This window comes from Dermochelys coriacea, chromosome 3 (assembly GCF_009764565.3).
Source record: "Dermochelys coriacea isolate rDerCor1 chromosome 3, rDerCor1.pri.v4, whole genome shotgun sequence".
Classification (NCBI taxonomy): Eukaryota; Metazoa; Chordata; order Testudines; family Dermochelyidae; genus Dermochelys; species Dermochelys coriacea.
Window position 1 is genome coordinate 205,033,067 of NC_050070.1, and position 17,809 is coordinate 205,050,875.

The following is a 17,809-nucleotide window of genomic DNA, read 5'->3' on the forward strand; positions in this document are numbered from 1 at the left end:
CTGCCTGCCCCTGTGTTCCCAGCGCGGGGCAGAACAGCAGCATTCCCCGGTAATTATTTGCTCTTTGTTCCCCAAAGGGAGCAGCAGGCTCAGCTGTCAGATGCTTTCCAGAGTTTTGAAGGAGAGGGGCGCGTGCCTGCAGGGCAGCAGAGATCAAAACACTGAGCAGAGCGGTCACCGCAGGCATTGTGGGATACTGGTGGAAGCCAGTTATGTCAACAATACAAACAGCAGTGTCTACACTGATGCTTTGTTGCTTTAATTTTGCTATAAAAAGCTCTATGCCTCTCCCGGAGGTAGTTTTATTTTGTCGGGAAAACAGCAGATTTTTGACCCCTAAAGTAGCTTTGTAGTGTGTACACGTCCCCTGTTTTGTCAGCAAAAGGCAGCTTTTGCTGATAAAACTTTGTTGTGTAGAAAAGGCCTTACAAAAATGGAAAAAAGGGACCCAGAACTCTGAACTTCCAATTGGCTCTGCCATTCAAGGCCACTAGTATGAAAACAAGCACACACCCAAATCTCCATGGGGCAGCTGACTCTCTCTGGAATAGCTAGAGCCCTCTGGTAGAGTGTAAGTAGAGCATGCTATTCACTACTGAGTTTTCCTTTCGTTTCCTTTGTGCCTCAGCCATTTGACTGCCAAGCAATCTTATCACTGATTAAAAAACAACACCCCATCAACTTGAATTATGTTGCAGCTCCACTGAGCTGTACAGTGACTGTGCAATTCCAGTTGCTAAACCAGCATCTTGGCACAGCCAAATTCAGCTGAGCAATCTTACCTTTGTGACTAATAACTGAATTTCACCTTCCTCCTACGGGACAAAAATCAATCTAAGGGGCCTTACCTGTGTATGTTAATATTATGTGATAGGGAAGCTGCCTGTGCCAGCAATGCCCCTCTGCTATGTACATTGGACAGTCTCTACGTAAAAGAATAAATGGACACAAATCAGACGTCAAGAATTATAACATTCAAAAAACAGTCAGAGAACACTTCAAGCTCTTTGGTCACTTGATCACAGACCTGAAAGTTGCACTTCTTCAACAAAAAAACTTCAAAAACAGACTCCAATGAAAAAAGAAAAGGAGTACTTGTGGCACCTTAAAGACTAACAAATTTATTTGAGCATAAGCTTTCGTGAGCTACAGCTCAATTCATTGGTGCATCCGATGAAGTGAGCTGTAGCTCACGAAAGCTTATGCTCAAATAAATTTGTTAGCTTCTAAGGTGCCACAAGTACTCCTTTTCTTTTTGCAAATACAGACTAACACGGCTGCTACTCTGAAACCCGAAATATTTCATTGGGGTCATCTTGCATCTAAATCTGCAACATAAGATGAGCAGGATAGGCAAAAGAGATTGTTTTATAATTATCTGAACATTAATAATTTGGGCAAAATCATGCTTGGCACTTCACCTTGACAGAGGAATCTAATTACTTTTCGGATAAAACAAGGCTGGGAACTGGCAAAGTCTGGTACAGATACTTGCACTGGTTCTCAAACTCCTGTATTGGTGACCCCTTTCACATAGCAAGCCTCTGAGTACGACCTCCCCTTATAAATTAAAAACACTTTTTAATATATTTAACACCATTATAAATACTGGAGGCAAAGCGCGGATTGGGGTAGAGGCTGACAGCTTGCGACCCCCTATGTAATAGCCTCAGAACCCCCAGTTTGAAGACCCCTGATATAATGCTACAATCTTTTGTGTGTATATGTACTTACACAACTACAAACATACATGGTGGAGCGTTCTGACTGTTTGCAGACTAACAGGATAAATTGCCATCACCCATCTCACGTGCACTATGGTCACTCATCCCTCTCCACCAAGACTAATAATATTCCAGACCAATGAGCAGCTTCTAATAGCTGTCATTTAAAAAAATATCAACCTGACACAAAAAAATGTTTCCTCCTTTCCCCACAAAACTGGATTTGTGCCTGTTTTCATTCGGCTGTAGGAAGCACTGAATGGCCTAAGGACAAACACAGAGCATCACAAGCAACATATAAAGTAACATGCCATGGGATGTCCTACTACAAAGAGCTGGGGCAAAGAAGGATGACTGTCCAAACCCATTACACAGGCAGTTAGGGGACCTGTCCGTATCACACAAAAGCAGCATGCTGAACTGGTTACAGAGACAACCATATGGCAGCCAAGGCCTGTGACAGGAGCAAAACACCATGAGCACTTGAGGGCTACACAGAATGTTAGTCATGTTCTGTGCTGTCACAAAAATCATGTTTAGAGCCAGCCATACCATTAACTGGCTACAAATTCCATGAGATGTTATTGTATAGGTAAGGCCTTAGTACTTGAGCCACAAAATTCTTATTCACTAATCCGTACTCATGGGAGAAAGGGCTTGCATGATTCGGCCTGTACAGTGCACCTATCATTGTGTAATCAGAGACAGCTTTTCAAAGCCAACTAGGTGATTTTGCCACACAAATACCATTGAGTTATGTGGCTAAATGCCCCAGTCGGCTTTGAACATTTCAACCTTGGTGTAAAACACTAAGTTAATGTATAGTTAAGGTTCCACAGGGAAGCACTCCAAAGTCAGGAAATGAGAAAGCTAAGGTTTAACATGCAACTTTCATTCTATCATTTTGCATGCAGGCATTTATAACGGGATTTTTAGTCATGTGAGCACATAGGATTTCAAATACCATTTTCCTTACAGCCTTACATACACTCACAAATCTAAAATAACATATGGGCGTGTATTTAAAGGCTAATTTGATACATACATACAAGTAGCATGATTAACCCTAACATTTGTATTTTCCAACTTTTGGCTGCATTTTGAGTTACACAGGAAGTGCTTTGCAACTTGATCTGCAGCAATGGCTGCTGGTAGAAGCACTATGTCTTTTTGTATTGAATAAGAGTAAATAATTAGCTTTCCCCATAAGATAAGCATACAATTGTGCAAAGTGCTGTAAAAAGTTCTTCAACCCAGCTGTATAAAACTCTTCTTTTTCTTTTTGTTACATTCATTCAAAAATGTTAAACTTTTCCCTAAATATGCTTTTAATAGTCCGTGTTATTTCTGGGTTTGATATTATTTCTATTGCAGTAGCATTGAGAGGCCCCAGCTGAGACTGCAGTCCCATTATGCTGGACTCTGTAAAAACACTTAGGACTTGTCTGTACACAGATGTTGCACCAGTTTAATTAAAAATGTGATGTTAAATCAACTTAGTTAAACCAGTGCAAAAGTCCTTGAGGACACTCTTATTTTGGTATGGCTTCAATCAATTACTTATTGACTGAAGTTAACCAAAATAAGACTGCTCACTATTATAGTTGCACATACAACTGTCGTCACATAGAAGTCACATTTAGAAGTTGTACTGGTTTAACTAATGGAGTTCACTGCTCCACCCACCAGATAACACTGCCTTGATAGGATTTGTACTACATTTTTTTAATGCCTATTTTCCTTTATAATATTTTCTGTGATATATAATGTATTCATAAGAACAATGTCTATACAGGAACTCATCTATTCCTAACTGAGTAAGCCAGATTCTCACCTAGTAACAAAAAAATGTTCCCAGCCAGTTTATTGCTTGGCCTGGAGGTAAATACAGTTGGCAGGAAACTTCTTCATCTCTCCTGAGAATACAATTACAGATTGTTAATGTCTAGTTTGTAAGGGATATTAAAAGAAACATGTTCAAGTTTTGTACTCAGATCCTTGCATCTATTGAAGTGGACAGGAAAAAAACACCTCTTTAGGAGACTTTTAAGTTACACAGTTCTATTCAGACCCTTATAGTGTGATCACAGTAATCATTCTCAATTATTGTGGATTCTTGCTACTGAAGTACTATAATCTTATAGGAGATCTTTTTATTCAGTTGAAAGGCATGGGCTTTATCATGGTATTCCAAAAGAAACCTTTCCACATGTATTGAAACACACATGCTGTTGACTCAGATTATACTTATATCTTGATGACTGATAAGTATAAAATCTTGGATGGCCAATCAGAAAGTTCTGTGACCGAGCCCTGTTCATGATTTTTAAAAAAATCACTTTAAATATGAAGTTAAATGATCACATTTTGGGTTTAACTGACAGCAGGCATCCCTGAATGCTGTCTTTGTGGTAGCACACACCCATACCCGTAGAGAGTATTCATGCCAGCAACAGAAATAGTCCTCAGAACAGGGGTATGTGGGGCTACAACAACATCAACCAGGCCTCACAATGTGACCACTAAACCCCACCAGGCTTCCCTTGTCCTTTCAAGAGAACTAAGAAACTTCAACATTCTTGTGTGCCTGGCTGCTGCCGACTGAACTTCACCACACTTTCATCATGAGTACACCAATTCTTATGTAATTTTTCCCATAAAATCAAGAAGGGACAACAATCCTAGCACTCCGCCATAATCCCACCCTACAGAGCAAGCTTTCCTAGAGTGTGACTATTGTGGAAGTGACATTGTAATAACCACACTGGGGAGGTTCTATGTCTGATATGTCTTCATGATTTCCTGACCAAACTTGTTCAGTTTACAAGTAAAACAATGGATTTTTAACTGCCAGTCCTGCAGACTCAGCCTGGCATCTAAAACTCAAGGATGTTTTTTTCTGCCTCATGTATTACCAACCATAAAAATTCTGCAATCAAAATTTAGCTAAATTGTTGTACTGATTATGCACAAACAAAAATACAATCCAGCTTACTCTCTTGGCTCTGGAACGTTTACAGGAATAAAAAGTAGCATAAACTTATTGATAGTCAGTAAGGTCAGCAGCTTTGACTACAAATGGGAACATGTTTTTAAGTAAGATAGCACCACTTTTACAGAGTTGCTTTTAAGATTGGAGTTGCCCTTTAAGAACTTCTCCATCTTTGCTGTTTCTGAAGCTGGAAAACAAATTTATATGGGAAAAATATGAGGCCTGCACAATCAGCACAAAAACTGAAGCCTGAAGGAGGACAGACTCAGAGACCACCTTCAAAGGGCCGATGTCTTCACTGCAGAATTAGCCCAGGCTCTTACTTGGTGTTGCCTCTCTAACCCCTTTCCCGACCACACAGAAACTTCTCATACAAATTTAGTTATACTTTCAGTCTGACACAGCTGGGAATTTAGAGTAGCATGTTAGTCTGTATTCACAAAAAGAAAAGAAGTACTTGTGGCACCTTAGAGACTAACAAATTTATTTGAGCATAAGCTTTTGTGAGCTAATCGAACGCATCCGATGAAGTGAGCTGTAGCTCACGAAAGCTTATGCTCAAATAAATTTGTTAGTCTCTAAGGTGCCACAAGTACTCCTTTTCTACAGCTGGGGATGTGGATTAAAGGCCGGGTTCCACTTTCAGTTGGGCTGGCAACCAGCCCACTTTGAATTGAAGACACAGGTAACCCACTTTTGTTCAGACAGTTCTCCAATGCCTTCCCACACGCCCCCCATGTTCTCAAAAAGACACGCAAGTTCTCACACAATTCACTGGGAAATAATAAAAGAGCAGCTGACCTTACTGCAGCACAAAGAACCACGGGCAGTCAGTCCCCGCAGTTCTAGCCACACACATGGGTGAGCGTAGCACCAGTGAGGGTGCAGTAACTGGGGTATGGGTTTGAGGTGTGGCAACTCAGGCATTGGCCAGGCTAACCCAGCTGCTGATCACCTGGGCTAACTCTGCAGTGAAGAGCTGCTGAAGCGCATAGATGAGGAAATATCCACAATTACTGCAATGGGTTCTGTGCCAAGAGCACAGCCTTTCCAAATGCCAATGCATTATCCAAGTAATGGTATACCAGAGAACCCCCTCTTCCTCCACAGCAGAATGGCCAGCTGATAAGTAGAATAATTCCAAACCTTGATTGTGCCATCATTCACTCATTATTGGGGGGGACAAACAAGGCAGTTTCTTCCATGTGATTGGCATCTGAGTTCAAAAACAGTGCAGCCTGCTTTAAAATAGATCTATTTCCATTTACAGGAAATAATGTTGAGAATCTGGATTACAGACATATTCTTTCTGACACAGGGATGAGGAGGACAAAGCAGTTTTGATTTCTTTGCAGAAATAACAATTTTATTGAAAGTTAAGGCCTACATTTGCAGCAGTAATCTCTGATTTTCGATACATGTTTTGAGACACCTATAGTCTGATTTTCAGAGGCGCTAAACATGCCCACAGCTCCATCTGAAGCTAATGGTGTTACACCTCTAAAAATCCTGGCCTTTGGGTCTCAAGTTGGGTACCCAAAAACTGAGGCACCTAAAATTAGTGAATATTTCTAAAAATTTGGGCTGGATGCTGGATGCCATCTGGATGCCAGATATTCCACTTACTTAAGGAGAAATATCAAGGGCTACTACCTGGGTACTACCTGGCTATAATATTAATTCGCAAGTTCAGTGCACTATGAATTATGCACACACTACGGAACAAGTTTTTAAACACGAAGACTTAAAGTCCATAGGTAAAAATGTGTACCCAGTTGCACTTCTATGTTTGTATGTGCAATCATTGTAACTGAAGGCACAACCTGGGTATCTGCTCAGAAAAATGGTCATTTAGGAATCAATAATACAATTTAAAGGTCAAATAATCAAGTACTCAAAAATTCCAAAGGCTGAGCAACAGTGCTCCCTTGTGCATCTGCCTCAAGGCTCCCCCAGCACCTCCACAGCATCAATGAGCAGCTCTAGCTGAAATGGACACACTACTTGGCATTTATCCCCAAGACACTGCTCTGTTTCAGCAGCAGGAGATATCACTCAGATCCACCGTGAGCTATTATCTGCAGTGTAACATGAATACTCTTCCCAGTGAGAAAAATTCAACCCCCCCAAATCAAATAAATGATTAACCAACCTTTTAATCACCTGGAAGAGTTCTGCAGTGTGTAACTGTGGACACTATAATGGGAAAAAAGATGCCTTCCTTCCCCTTCACCATAACAAGATCCAATGGCAATTAATTAAGGCCTGTGTTGTGCAGCAGATCAGATTTCAGGGGTCTGCAACCTTTGAGAAGTGGCATGCCAACTCTTCATTAAGGTTTCACGTGCCAATAATAAATTTTACATTTACAGGGGTCCCCCGGCAGAACCTCAGACTGGCAGCAGGCTGAGCGGTGCCGGCGGCCAGGACCCCAGCTGGCAGGGGCCGGCAGCAGGAACCCCAGACCGGCAGCGCGGGCGGCAGACAGAACCCCAGACCGGCAGCGGGCTGAGCTGCTCAGCCCGTTGCCGGTCTGGGATTCTATCTGCCGGCCCCTGCCAGCCAGGGACCCGGCCGCTGGCCCCGCTCAGCCCGCTGCCAGCCCAGGGTTCTGTCCATCCAGGCAGCAGCTCGCCAACCCGTTTGATTAGATGGTCCCATCTGGTGTGGTAACCTGCAACCCTAGAGTTTTGAACATCAAAAGCTCTTTATTCTGCAGATCAGTCAGACTCGCCACAAGACTTCCACCAGGAATATTCTCTCTCCACTGTTGCAGGGAATTAGTCTACCATCATGACCTATGAAGGTGAAGCTAGTATAGAAAGTGTCTGAAGCCCACCATATCAATAGCAGAAGACAAAAGATCACTATAAAATCTTACCACGCCACTGATAGAGCAGTCATTCAGCTGAACAATATTCTCCCTCATGGTGGTCTGAAAACAGAACCAGCAAAAAAGGTTCATTGCCCTGACAGAATAAAAAAGATAATGGTCAGCCCATGACAAAGAAATAATATTTTCCTGCTCAGCTTTCAGGCTGGAGCCAAACACCAGGAGTGAACTATTGGCCTTATGAAGGCAATGGAAGTTTTGTCATTGATTTCAAAGGGGCCAGGATTTCATCCTGATTTGAGCGTGTCCAACACTATGAGTAAAGATGGCAACTGTCTACATGACATGTGATGGCAGCCATAAAATCTTGAGACGATCCGGAACAAACATCATGTAAATTACATTGAAAGTTTTCGTCAAAATAGTTGTGTAATAGCTAGGTGTATTTATAATGAGTTTCAGTGGAACTGAGAAACAGGGTTTGACTAATTCCCTGAAAATAGCGACAGCATAACCTTTGATTTCTTGTGAATTAAAGACACCCACACAGGGCTGTTATTCATCTGTCAATTGTGGCAAACATTCACAAAACAGAACTCCCTTTGGACTGGGTTGTTAAGGATTAGCCTAAGGGGTTGAGTGCCCCACAGTACCTGTTATTAAAGTTACAGAATATTTTCCATAAAAGCTTGTTTTCACATTAAATAAGGAGTTAAGCAGAACATACCAGTAAGAGCTAATTTACTATGCGAATTCAGTACTGATTTTAGCAGGCAGTTATTACACTTGGACAGCTACAGCTTGTATTGTTCTTTTTCAAACCAGTAGCAACACCACCATCTTTCGCAGTGTTATTCTGTGAGAACCAGCACATATGAATTAATACACAAAAGCACCACGTTGTGCATCAGATAAGGTTGCTCTGTACATAGCATATCTAACAGAAGGAAATAAGTTAAGACATCAGAAGTATATATCCCAAGATCCCTACTCAAAGACACACCTCATCTTTAGCATAACCATCATATACTTCAGAATATTAATCAAGCCTCAGTCGGGATGCCAGCCTATCAGCAACCTTTCCCCAAACGGGCCACAATTCTCCACCCCCTCCAACCCCGAGTTCTGTGGTCTGAGGTCAGTCTTTATTGTTGATGCTGTTTGGAGCTCCCTGGACTGTATAGAAGAGGGAGACTAGCAACTACAAGCTATACAAGGGTTTCACTCCCGCCTCAATTATAATATAAAAAGTTCATCTTTAGGTAGCAGTAAACAAAACTGGCTTTCATGATTAGATCATAAGCCTCTTGGGGTGGGGACTGTCTTTTTTTTCTGTTTGTACAGTGCCAAACATAATGAGGTCCTGGTTTGTAAAGGGCTCCTAGGCATGATGGTAAAACAAATAATAATAGTGCTCAATTAAATCCAAGAAGCAGTGAAACCTGAATCAACTGAGGTTACACCTGTTTGTGTCCGTTCCCTATAAGGGCCCAATCTCTGCTCCGAGCACAGACCCAAACCCATCCTCTCACTCCAGCCTTTCATTTTCTGGCTACAGGCTCAGACGGACGGGTAGGGGTTGCGATTTACCACCTCAAGTATTAGGGAGTAGCCGTGTTAGTCTGTATCCACAAAAACAACAAGGAGTCTGGTGGCACCTTAAAGACTAACAGATTTATTTGGGCATAAGCTTTTGTGGGGAAAACACCACTTCTTCAGATTCACCACCTGTGTCACTGCTCATGCCCCGTTCCCGGGATGGGGTGAGCTCTGTCCTGCTCCCCAAACTACCAAGCAGCAGGGCTGGGGCAAAGAAAGGTAACACCACCACTCAGGGCAGAGTGCCTCAGCCCCTCCCCTGACACCCCAAACATCCCCCCTTGGCCCCAATGCCCCCCCACAGGTCAACAATCCCACAGCCCTAAAAAGCCCTAATATCCCCCATGGCCCCAACATCCCCCCAGAACCCCTCCCTCAGCTCAAGATTTCCACAGCCCTGATAGCCCCCACATCCCCCATGCCTCCCCCCTACAGCCCCTCCCTCAGGTCAACACCCCCACAGCCCTGACACCCCCATGTCCCCAACATCCCCGCAGAGCCCCTCCCTCAGCTCAAGATTTCCACAGCCCTGACACCCCCATGTCCCCAACATCCCCCCCACAGCCCCTCCCTCAGCTCAAGATTTCCACAGCCCTGACACCCCCCACATCCCCCATGCCTCCCCCTACAGCCCCTCCCTCAGGTCAACCCCCCCCACAGCCCTGACACCCCCATGTCCCCAACATCCCCCTCACAGCCCCTCCCTCAGGTCAACCTCCCCACAGCCCTGATACCCCCATGTCCCCAACATCCCCCTCACAGCCCCTCCCTCAGGTCAACCCCCCCCACAGCCCTGACACCCCCATGTCCCCAACATCCCCCCCACAGCCCCTCTCTCAGCTCAAGATTTCCACAGCCCTGACACCCCCCACATCCCCCATGCCTCCCCCTACAGCCCCTCCCTCAGGTCAACCCCCCCACAGCCCTGACACCCCCATGTCCCCAACATCCCCCTCACAGCCCCTCCCTCAGGTCAACCCCCCCCACAGCCCTGACACCCCCATGTCCCCAGCATCCCCCTCACAGCCCCTCCCTCAGCTCAACCCCCCCACAGCCCTGACACCCCCACACCTGCGCATGGCCCCTCCCTCAGGCCAACATCCCCCCACGGTCCCGCTCTCGTCTAAACACCCCCACAGTCCCTCCCTCACGTCAACCCCCCCCCATCCTCCCTCCCGCGCTCCCCCAGGCCCCGCCCCGTCCCTCTGTGACGCGCTATTCACGCACGAGGGGGCAGCCGCTATAACGGCCTTCCCCGCGCAGCCCCTCCCTCCGCAAACTACAGCTCCCAGGGTGCCCCGCGCGTGCGGCCGCGCCCCGTCCCGGCAGCCCCCGCGCCCCCGCCGGGATTTGAAGATGAAGCGCCCCGCGGCCGCCGCGCTCCTGCCCGCCGAGTGGCAGCTCTACCTGAGCGAGGCCCGCCTGGCCACCTACCGCAGCTGGCCCTTCACCGAGGGCTGCGCCTGCACCCCGGAGCGGGTGAGGCTGGGAGCCGCCCCCCCCCCACCCCCACCCGCGCCGCGAGCGGGCGGCGACTCCTCCAGGACCCCGGAGCCTGCGGGACTGGGGCCCCGCCCTCTCCCCGGGCCCCTGCTGTCTCCGCCTGCCGCCCCCGCGGGGTGGGGGGGGTCACTCCCCCCCCCGGCGGGAAGGAGCGCGGTGGTCTTGCTAATCCGTCTTTCTCCCCCCCCCCCCCCCCAGATGGCAGAAGCCGGATTCGTCCACTGCCCCAGTGAGAATGGGCCAGATGTGGTTCAGTGCTTCTTCTGCTTCAAGGAGCTGGAAGGCTGGGAGCCTGAGGATGACCCCATGTAAGTATCCCACTCCACGGGGGCCACCATCGCCCTGCACTCTGCCCCCCACAGGGCCCTCTTCAGAGAGAAGCTGCCTGTAACAGGGGAGACTAGACCCCCTGCAAACCAGGATGCTGATAAGGTCCCATGTTTCAGAGTAGCAGCTGTGTTAGCCTGTATTTGCAAAAAGAAAAGGAGGACTTGTGGCACCTTAGAGACTAACAAATTTATTTGAGCATAAGCTTATTTGAGCTCACTGTAGCTCACAAAAACTTATGCTCAGATAAACTTGTTAGTCTCTAAGGTGCCACAAGTCCTCCTTTTCTTTTTGATAAGGTCCCATGGCAGCATTCATTTTCTTGGCCATGTGGTACATTGTCCAATTACACGTCACCGAAGCTACCCAGCATGTGCCTCTTGGGTGGTGGTGTCTCCTGATTATTGCAGGAATACAGGATTATGTTTTGAATTTATGCTCCTCAGAGGAGAATAAGGAGCTTTTGCTGCCCCAGGCCTGCTTTGGTAGTGGGGCCTAACGTTCTTCTAAGTATCACAAGGAAAACGAATGTCCTTTGTGTGTCCTCAGTAAGTAACTTGAATTTTTACTCTGGAGTGGAGCCAGTCTCTTGGACCTCCTCCATAGAAGGAGTTCCACTGTAGGAACCACAATAGCTTTTCTGCTCTGGGGGCGTGTGAAAGTCACAAACACAGAGGTCAGCTAAATATGGGAGTGAAGCCAGAGTACCATACTATGCAAGACAGCATGTCACTGAGCAGCAACGGGAACACTCCTGTCTTTAACCTCCTCTAGGACCTTGTTCTTCACTCATGCCAAGTGAGACATGGTTATGTTTTACTTTTCTTAACTAATAGCAATCAGAACAGAGGACTAGGATCCTTTAAATAGTTCCCTTAACCCACAGCCCAGTTGCTATGGGTTTGGGACTGAGCCCTAAGGAGACTGAAATGGCTGAGAGTGAGGAAAGTACTTTAGGATTGAAATGCCAGCTGAACCTCAATGGTGGAGTGTTTTAGCAAAATACCAGTAACTTGCTATCTTCTCAGTATTGCAGGGTGTGGGGTTGGGGAGTGACTCACTTGTGGCTCTGTGACTAGTGGACATATGGTAGAGCAGAGGTTCTCAAACTTTTTGTTGACAGACCCCTTTTCAAATGTAATGTTAATCAGACTCCCAACTGATTGACAAAAGTATGTATACTTCATATAAACATGTACTGTTAGTAATGCTTTAAGAAAAAGTGTAAGATCTGTGAGGTGGGTGTGTCTGCTTCTTACTGCAGCCTCTATCCAGAGGCAATGGGTGTGTGTGTGTGCGCGCACAGATGTGCCCTGCCAAATTTCTGTCTTCCTTTTGGCCCTGCTACCTGAAGAGCTGATGTAGCAGGGCAGAACAGTGGTGTCTCTCCTTGGCTAGCTGCTGCCTGCTCATGCAGACAGTAGTTGTGAGGCAACTCCTTCTGATGGCAGGGGGAGATCTCTCTTTTGCAGTGACACTGCAATTTTTAGTTGCGTGACAAGTGAGGTGGAGGTGGCGCTCCCTCCCTGGGCCCATGAACATTTTGATGGCTCCCCCTGCCATCAGAAGGGGTTGCCCCACACCATTGACTCCACAAGCAGGACCCCACGTGGCCCCCCAGACATCGCCTCTGCTCATAACATTTTGTGGAGACCATGTGCAGTCTCTGAGGACCCCAGTTTGAGAACTGTTGTGGTGGAGGATGGGGTGAAAGCAAGTAACTATTTGTGCCTTTAACATGAGCCTGGTCTCCCTTTCCTAGGGATGAGCACAGGAAACACTCCTCTGGCTGTGCTTTTCTCTCCCTCCGTAAGAGCCCTGTTGACCTGACACTGCAGGAGTTCCTGAAACTGGACAAGGAACGAACAAGAAATGTGATTGTACGTACAGTTCAGAATTGGGTTGTGTTAGATCTCTATTCCAAAAGGCTAATGTAGTCTCCAGTCCTAGGACCTGTTGGGCCAGCCAACATGTCATCTTGCCCTGGGAGGAGTGCCGAGCTGTAATACCTTGTCCTTTTCCCCCAAGCTGAGTGTGATACTGCCTGTACTAAGCTGAAGGAATTTTATTTTTGATCTTTCCAGAAAAAGCAAATCTCTCAGAAAGTGACGGAGTTTAAGGAAGAATCAGAGCGTGCACGTCGTGATATTGAGAAGCTGGTCTCCTAGGCCCCTGCGACTTGCCTATGTGCAGTGTCTGACTTGTATATATGTTCTCTAGAGTTTCCTCTTTGTGCCTGCATGGTGGTAGTAGTTCAGGTCCCTTTCCTGCAAGGATTAAAGGGATGTATACTTGTAAACAAAGGGGGAGATTTTCAAAATCATCTAAGGCATTTAGGATGGCAACTACCATTGATGTTTGTGTTCCTAAATCTCTTACATGACTCTGCAAACCTCTTTTGAAATTATTTTGTCTCGTGTTGATATATAAATGTCTCAAGGAAACAACGCACAATGATACACTTCACTAGAGAATACTCAGTTTGAGCAATAAAATAAATCTCTCCTATTAGAATAGTTCACATTTTATTTTAAAATGTAAGTTAATCACAGTAATTGCTGTCTTAAGGGCACCACTGCAAAAGTGGTGAATGATCCATTTAAGATATTTCCAACAGCACCCTATCTTAAAGGCACAATTACTCTCCTTGAGCTCAATCCTGTAGTTCTTGCAAGTATAAGAAGATTACTTGTGATTTTGATATCACAAGGTGTCAGTTACTTGCTTGATTCAAAGTCCCTGAGTCAGTTTTAAAAATAAAAAGCAAGCCTTGGTGATGCAGTCTTTTAAAAATAAAAAAAAACCACTTTCTTCCTCGCACAGTATCTAGCTCTACCTTGGATAAGAGAGCTCCCATCAAGCCATGGCCAGACTGATATTCTTGGGCTTGGTCAGTCTGTCCAGCATTCCCTGTCCAAGTTTACTAGCAAACAATGAAATTATTTCCTCATTCCCAGTCTTCAGGGCCAAGTCATATGCTGATAAGCCTTTTCCATTCTTCTTTTTAATGTTTGCATTACAGCTGTAAATAAAGAACAGGCTGCTTAAGCTAATCTAGAAAAGGAATCTGTTTCAATTTACTACAACTCAAAAGTAAATCACAGAGGGTCAGATTCTGATGCTTACCCATGTTACAATGTAAGTGATATCTCAGTCTGGCCCTGGGTCCTGTTGTACATGTACAGCACAATATTAAGTCCAACATAAGTTGAGGGCACTCAGCTCCTTGCAGGATGAAGCCCATACCTGTTACTGATTACTTCTGTGTGATGCACGTAGATTACATGTAGCCCAGAGTTGCACTGGATGCCACAATAGCAGAACTTACCCTAACAAGACTTTGATGCATTTCTTTCCCTCTAATCCAAGCAAAGCTGCCTCATGAAGAGCAGTGTTGTTATGCCTGTATAGGTGGGAAACAGGGTGTACTCAAATTCATATTATTTAAAAAAAGTCATGACTTTATTTAAAGGAATGTTTTATCTCTACTAGTATATCAACTGCCTCAAACTAGATAGGAAAATCAAGGACCAACAAATATATCCTCTGGTGAGATGGCTATCATCTTCTTTTTGATAGGGAGAAGACTGTGGCGGGGGGGAGGGAGAGAAACAAGGAAGGTACCAGTGACGGGAAGGGTTTAGGAGGAGGATTGAGGCTTTGTAGAGCTAAAATGTGGGGCCACATTTTCAAAGATGGCCAATTAAAGTGAAGCATTAAAAGGGGGAGTTGTCTATTGATTGACCTGTTTTCAGCGGTGGGTGGGTGTGGTTTTGAAAATTTGATTCATAGTCACTTGAGGAGATTTTAGTCCCTTTTGGTGAAATATAAATCTCAAGTCCTCCTGCTGGTCAAGCTCTATAGAGGATTCTTGTTAGAAATTGCTCACTTACGGTCCTGACTGCTGGTCAATATCAGCACCTTTCTGGACAAGAACTGGAACCACGTCATCATGTCTGTTTAGGACAGCAACTGTTAAAGCAGGTCGGTCTTCGCTGTTGGTGCAGTTTGGGTCAGCTCCCTGTAATGTGCAGAAAAGGTCTAGCTCTTACAAGCTATACAATGCATCCAATGAAGTGAGCTGTAGCTCAGGAAAGCTAATGCTCAAATAAATTTGTTAGTCTCTAAGGTGCCACAAGTGGCCACATGCCACAAATACATGTTTCAACTTGCCTCCCCTGATTTAATATAACAAATTCAGCTTTAGTTGTCACATGTACTGTCACAGTCTCTCTCAAATCTGTTTTAACATTCCGAACACTAAAGAAACAGCCAAACCTGGAAAATTCAACTTTCATGTATTTGTCTTTTTTCTGTCAAGCCCTTGTAGTTGTGCCTGGCACAAAACCAGAGTAATCGCATGGGAGGGAGAGAGGGTCAAAGGCTTCCCCACCCATTTGGAGGAGAGACATTGCGGCTGCTTTGTGGCCACAACTCCAGGCAGAGGTGGTGGTAGTGCTGTGATGATGGATTTGGCCAATGGAGAACTCCCCAATCTGCTTTCACCTCAGAGCTCTTGCTCTTCTTACATTATACTGTGCAGTATATCAACATGCAGTTAAGGTGCATGCCCTACTTTAGGGCAGGCTTGTGGCAGTTCTTCTAAGGATTTGACCGTAACCCATAAAATGGTTACAGAAAAGGTTACCTTTTTCCTTACTATAATGCTGTTGGTGGGACCAGGGCGAACTTCTCATGTATCTGTTCATTATCAATTTTGGAAGAGGATATATGCAAATAGATTTTACTATTTCTTTTTATTTAAACATTCATTTTCTTTAATACTAGGGGCAGTAAGGCCAACAGCCTCAAAAATATTTAGGGCTGGTCTACAGTACACAGTTAGGCTGACTTAACTACATCGGTTAGGGCTGTGTAAAACATCATGCCATGTGTAATGTAATTAAGCTGCTCTAAGCCCCAGTGTATCACTGCTTGGATGATGGAAGAATTAATCCGTTGATTTAGCTACAGCATCTTGGAGAGGTGGATTTTCTATACTGACAGAAGAACCCCTTCCATTGCTGTAGTAAGTGCCTATGCTACAGTGGCACAGCTGTAGGTTCCCTTAGGCTTCTAACTTCCATTGAAATCAGTGGAAGTTAGAAGCCCGAGTACTTTTGAGGATCTAGGCCGAAAAGCTCTATTGCAGTGATCTGCTCTGGGAACAATTGTGTCGGGTTATGTTTATTATTTTTCTTATTAAAAGTCATGACGGCAGGACTAAAGTTTTAAAAAAAGTAATTTCTAGTTCAGGTTTTCAAGACACAGATCCAGGCCCATTGTCCATTTACTTTATGAACTTACTTCATCAAGCAATTGTTCTACCAATGAAATTTTTCCTTCCCCTTCTGGACCCACTTCTTCCAGGAGCTGTCTAGCCTCAGGCTGTGAAAATACAGAAATCAACAACACTCGACAACATTTCACAGAGTAGAAATATGATCATAGGGAACTCACACTGGCAGAGTAGTGCAAATGTAGCTGAGGGCAGAATTTGGTCTTATGTATGTTAGGCATTTGAACCTCACTAATCCACACACAATTTCTACAAAAAAAAGGCTGTCTCTTCCTACTTCTGAGCAGATATTGAACAGCAGGGTGCTATCGTCAACGGTCATATTACTAAGGTCCTAATCCTGTAATCGCTTATACATGAGCTTAATATTACTACCATGAGTAGTCCTATTGAAATAAAATAAAACACAAAATAATAAGGTTAAGCATATGCATATCTTTGACAATTCAGGGCCTTCGACTTCCTGTTTTTACAAAATACACTGCATAATATTTACTAGCATACTATGAAGTTTTATCAAATAAAACTAAACTCCAATTGCCAAAACACTTTAAAAAAATACACTTTGTGATTTGCTAGCCTTGCTTTTTAATTGTGTTTGTTCACTTAAGCCAAACTCCAGCATCCAGCTTGAAAATCTGGGCTGTACATGGGTGACACGAGGACAGAAAGAGGTGGGAAATGCAACTAGGCCTCGGAGTCACTCTCTGGCATGCAAACTCAAGCCATGGCGGGATTAGCCTATACAAATATTTTCACCCTACATTTCCCTAGATCTATGTCCTAGTGGCTTTCGGCTGAGCCTGAGTGTGTGCTAAGTCCAGGAGAGACTATAAATTAGCAGGGAGTGAGGGAAGCACTTCAGCATGTAAAACGCATACTGTGGCCCCATCATATTGCCACACAGAGGTTCCTGTGAAGTACGGCTTGCAGAAATGTGATCTTTTATTCGGGGTGTAATTCACTGGAAGTGTTTTTATTTTTGCACTGAAAATCAGTTATCTGGTTTTTTGTTCGTTTATTTTTTTAAAAGCCATGAAAATTCAAGTACTCAAGTTATATTTCTTACAATGTAACATGGAAAGTCTCTTCTTGTCCCCACTAGATAGACGATGTAACCGTACGTCCATGGTACCTTGTCTTTAAAGGTTTCCATAACACATTTTCTGTAGCATTAACACTCCCAATTAGTAATGGTGACAAAGATTCTGGACCTGATCCTGTTCCAATGGGAGTGCTACCATTCACTTCAAAGGGAGAAGAATGGGTCCAAAATACTTTAATTAAGCTACTTGCATACTGTCCAGACAGAAATGCTGTCATTAAAAAACGAAAGCTATCTAGTTAAAAAAAAACTTTTTCAGGGAGTAGGGAAAAATTTGGTTAAATCCAACTTCTACAAAAATATATACATGCCAACCAACCGTTCCTGTTTAGGAAAGAGAGTCATTTTTTAAACAAAATTTGACTATGTTCCACCTTTTCCTTCCAAAATGTTCTCCTAGACCAATGCATTTAGAAGGTGTTAAAAA

The 17,809-nt window shown here is 44.5% G+C and overlaps 2 protein-coding genes and 1 long non-coding RNA gene across 6 annotated transcripts in view; 1 reads left to right on the forward strand and 2 right to left on the reverse strand.

The window, feature by feature from the left end:
* Nucleotides 1–7,839, reverse strand: part of LOC119853653 — a 12,729-nt gene extending 4,890 nt beyond the window's left edge. Inside the window, exons 1-3 of one of the 2 annotated variants that reach the window (XR_005292165.2) lie at nt 7,598–7,839; nt 3,559–3,640; nt 849–925 (exon numbers count right to left, since the gene is read on the reverse strand). This is a non-coding gene — a long non-coding RNA (uncharacterized LOC119853653). Of the gene's footprint in view, nt 1–848; nt 926–3,558; nt 3,641–5,517; nt 5,690–7,597 lie in introns of those variants that run through there. The other variant, XR_006280389.1, reaches the window with a different exon arrangement.
* Nucleotides 7,840–10,225: 2,386 nt separating this feature from the next.
* BIRC5 (baculoviral IAP repeat containing 5) lies at nt 10,226–14,031 on the forward strand. Its single transcript, XM_038396966.2, has 4 exons — nt 10,226–10,627; nt 10,850–10,959; nt 12,741–12,858; nt 13,063–14,031. The coding sequence occupies exons 1-4, from the start codon at nt 10,226–10,228 to the stop codon at nt 13,144–13,146; spliced, it is 714 nt and encodes a 237-aa protein (XP_038252894.2). The 3' UTR covers nt 13,147–14,031.
* DZANK1 (double zinc ribbon and ankyrin repeat domains 1) overlaps nt 13,835–17,809 on the reverse strand; it is a 38,278-nt gene continuing 34,303 nt past the window's right edge. For 2 of the 3 annotated variants that reach the window (XM_038396953.2, XM_043512150.1), the window contains exons 18-21: nt 16,286–16,366; nt 14,872–14,999; nt 14,307–14,381; nt 13,835–14,000 (exon numbers count right to left, since the gene is read on the reverse strand). In XM_038396953.2, coding sequence (XP_038252881.1) covers nt 13,835–14,000; nt 14,307–14,381; nt 14,872–14,999; nt 16,286–16,366 — 450 coding nt within the window. The remainder of the gene's footprint in view (nt 14,001–14,306; nt 14,382–14,871; nt 15,000–16,285; nt 16,367–17,809) is intronic. The other variant, XM_043512151.1, reaches the window with a different exon arrangement.

Bases quoted from the DNA above. Each gene is read 5' to 3' on its own strand.
- BIRC5 (XM_038396966.2), top strand. From the start codon at position 10,226: ATGGCCCCTCCCTCAGGCCAACATCCCCCCACGGTCCCGCTCTCGTCT. The intron at 10,628-10,849 runs GTGAGGCTGGGA...CCCCCCCCCCAG, and splicing joins GCGCCTGCACCCCGGAGCGG to ATGGCAGAAGCCGGATTCGT. The intron at 12,859-13,062 runs GTACGTACAGTT...TGATCTTTCCAG, and splicing joins AACGAACAAGAAATGTGATT to AAAAAGCAAATCTCTCAGAA.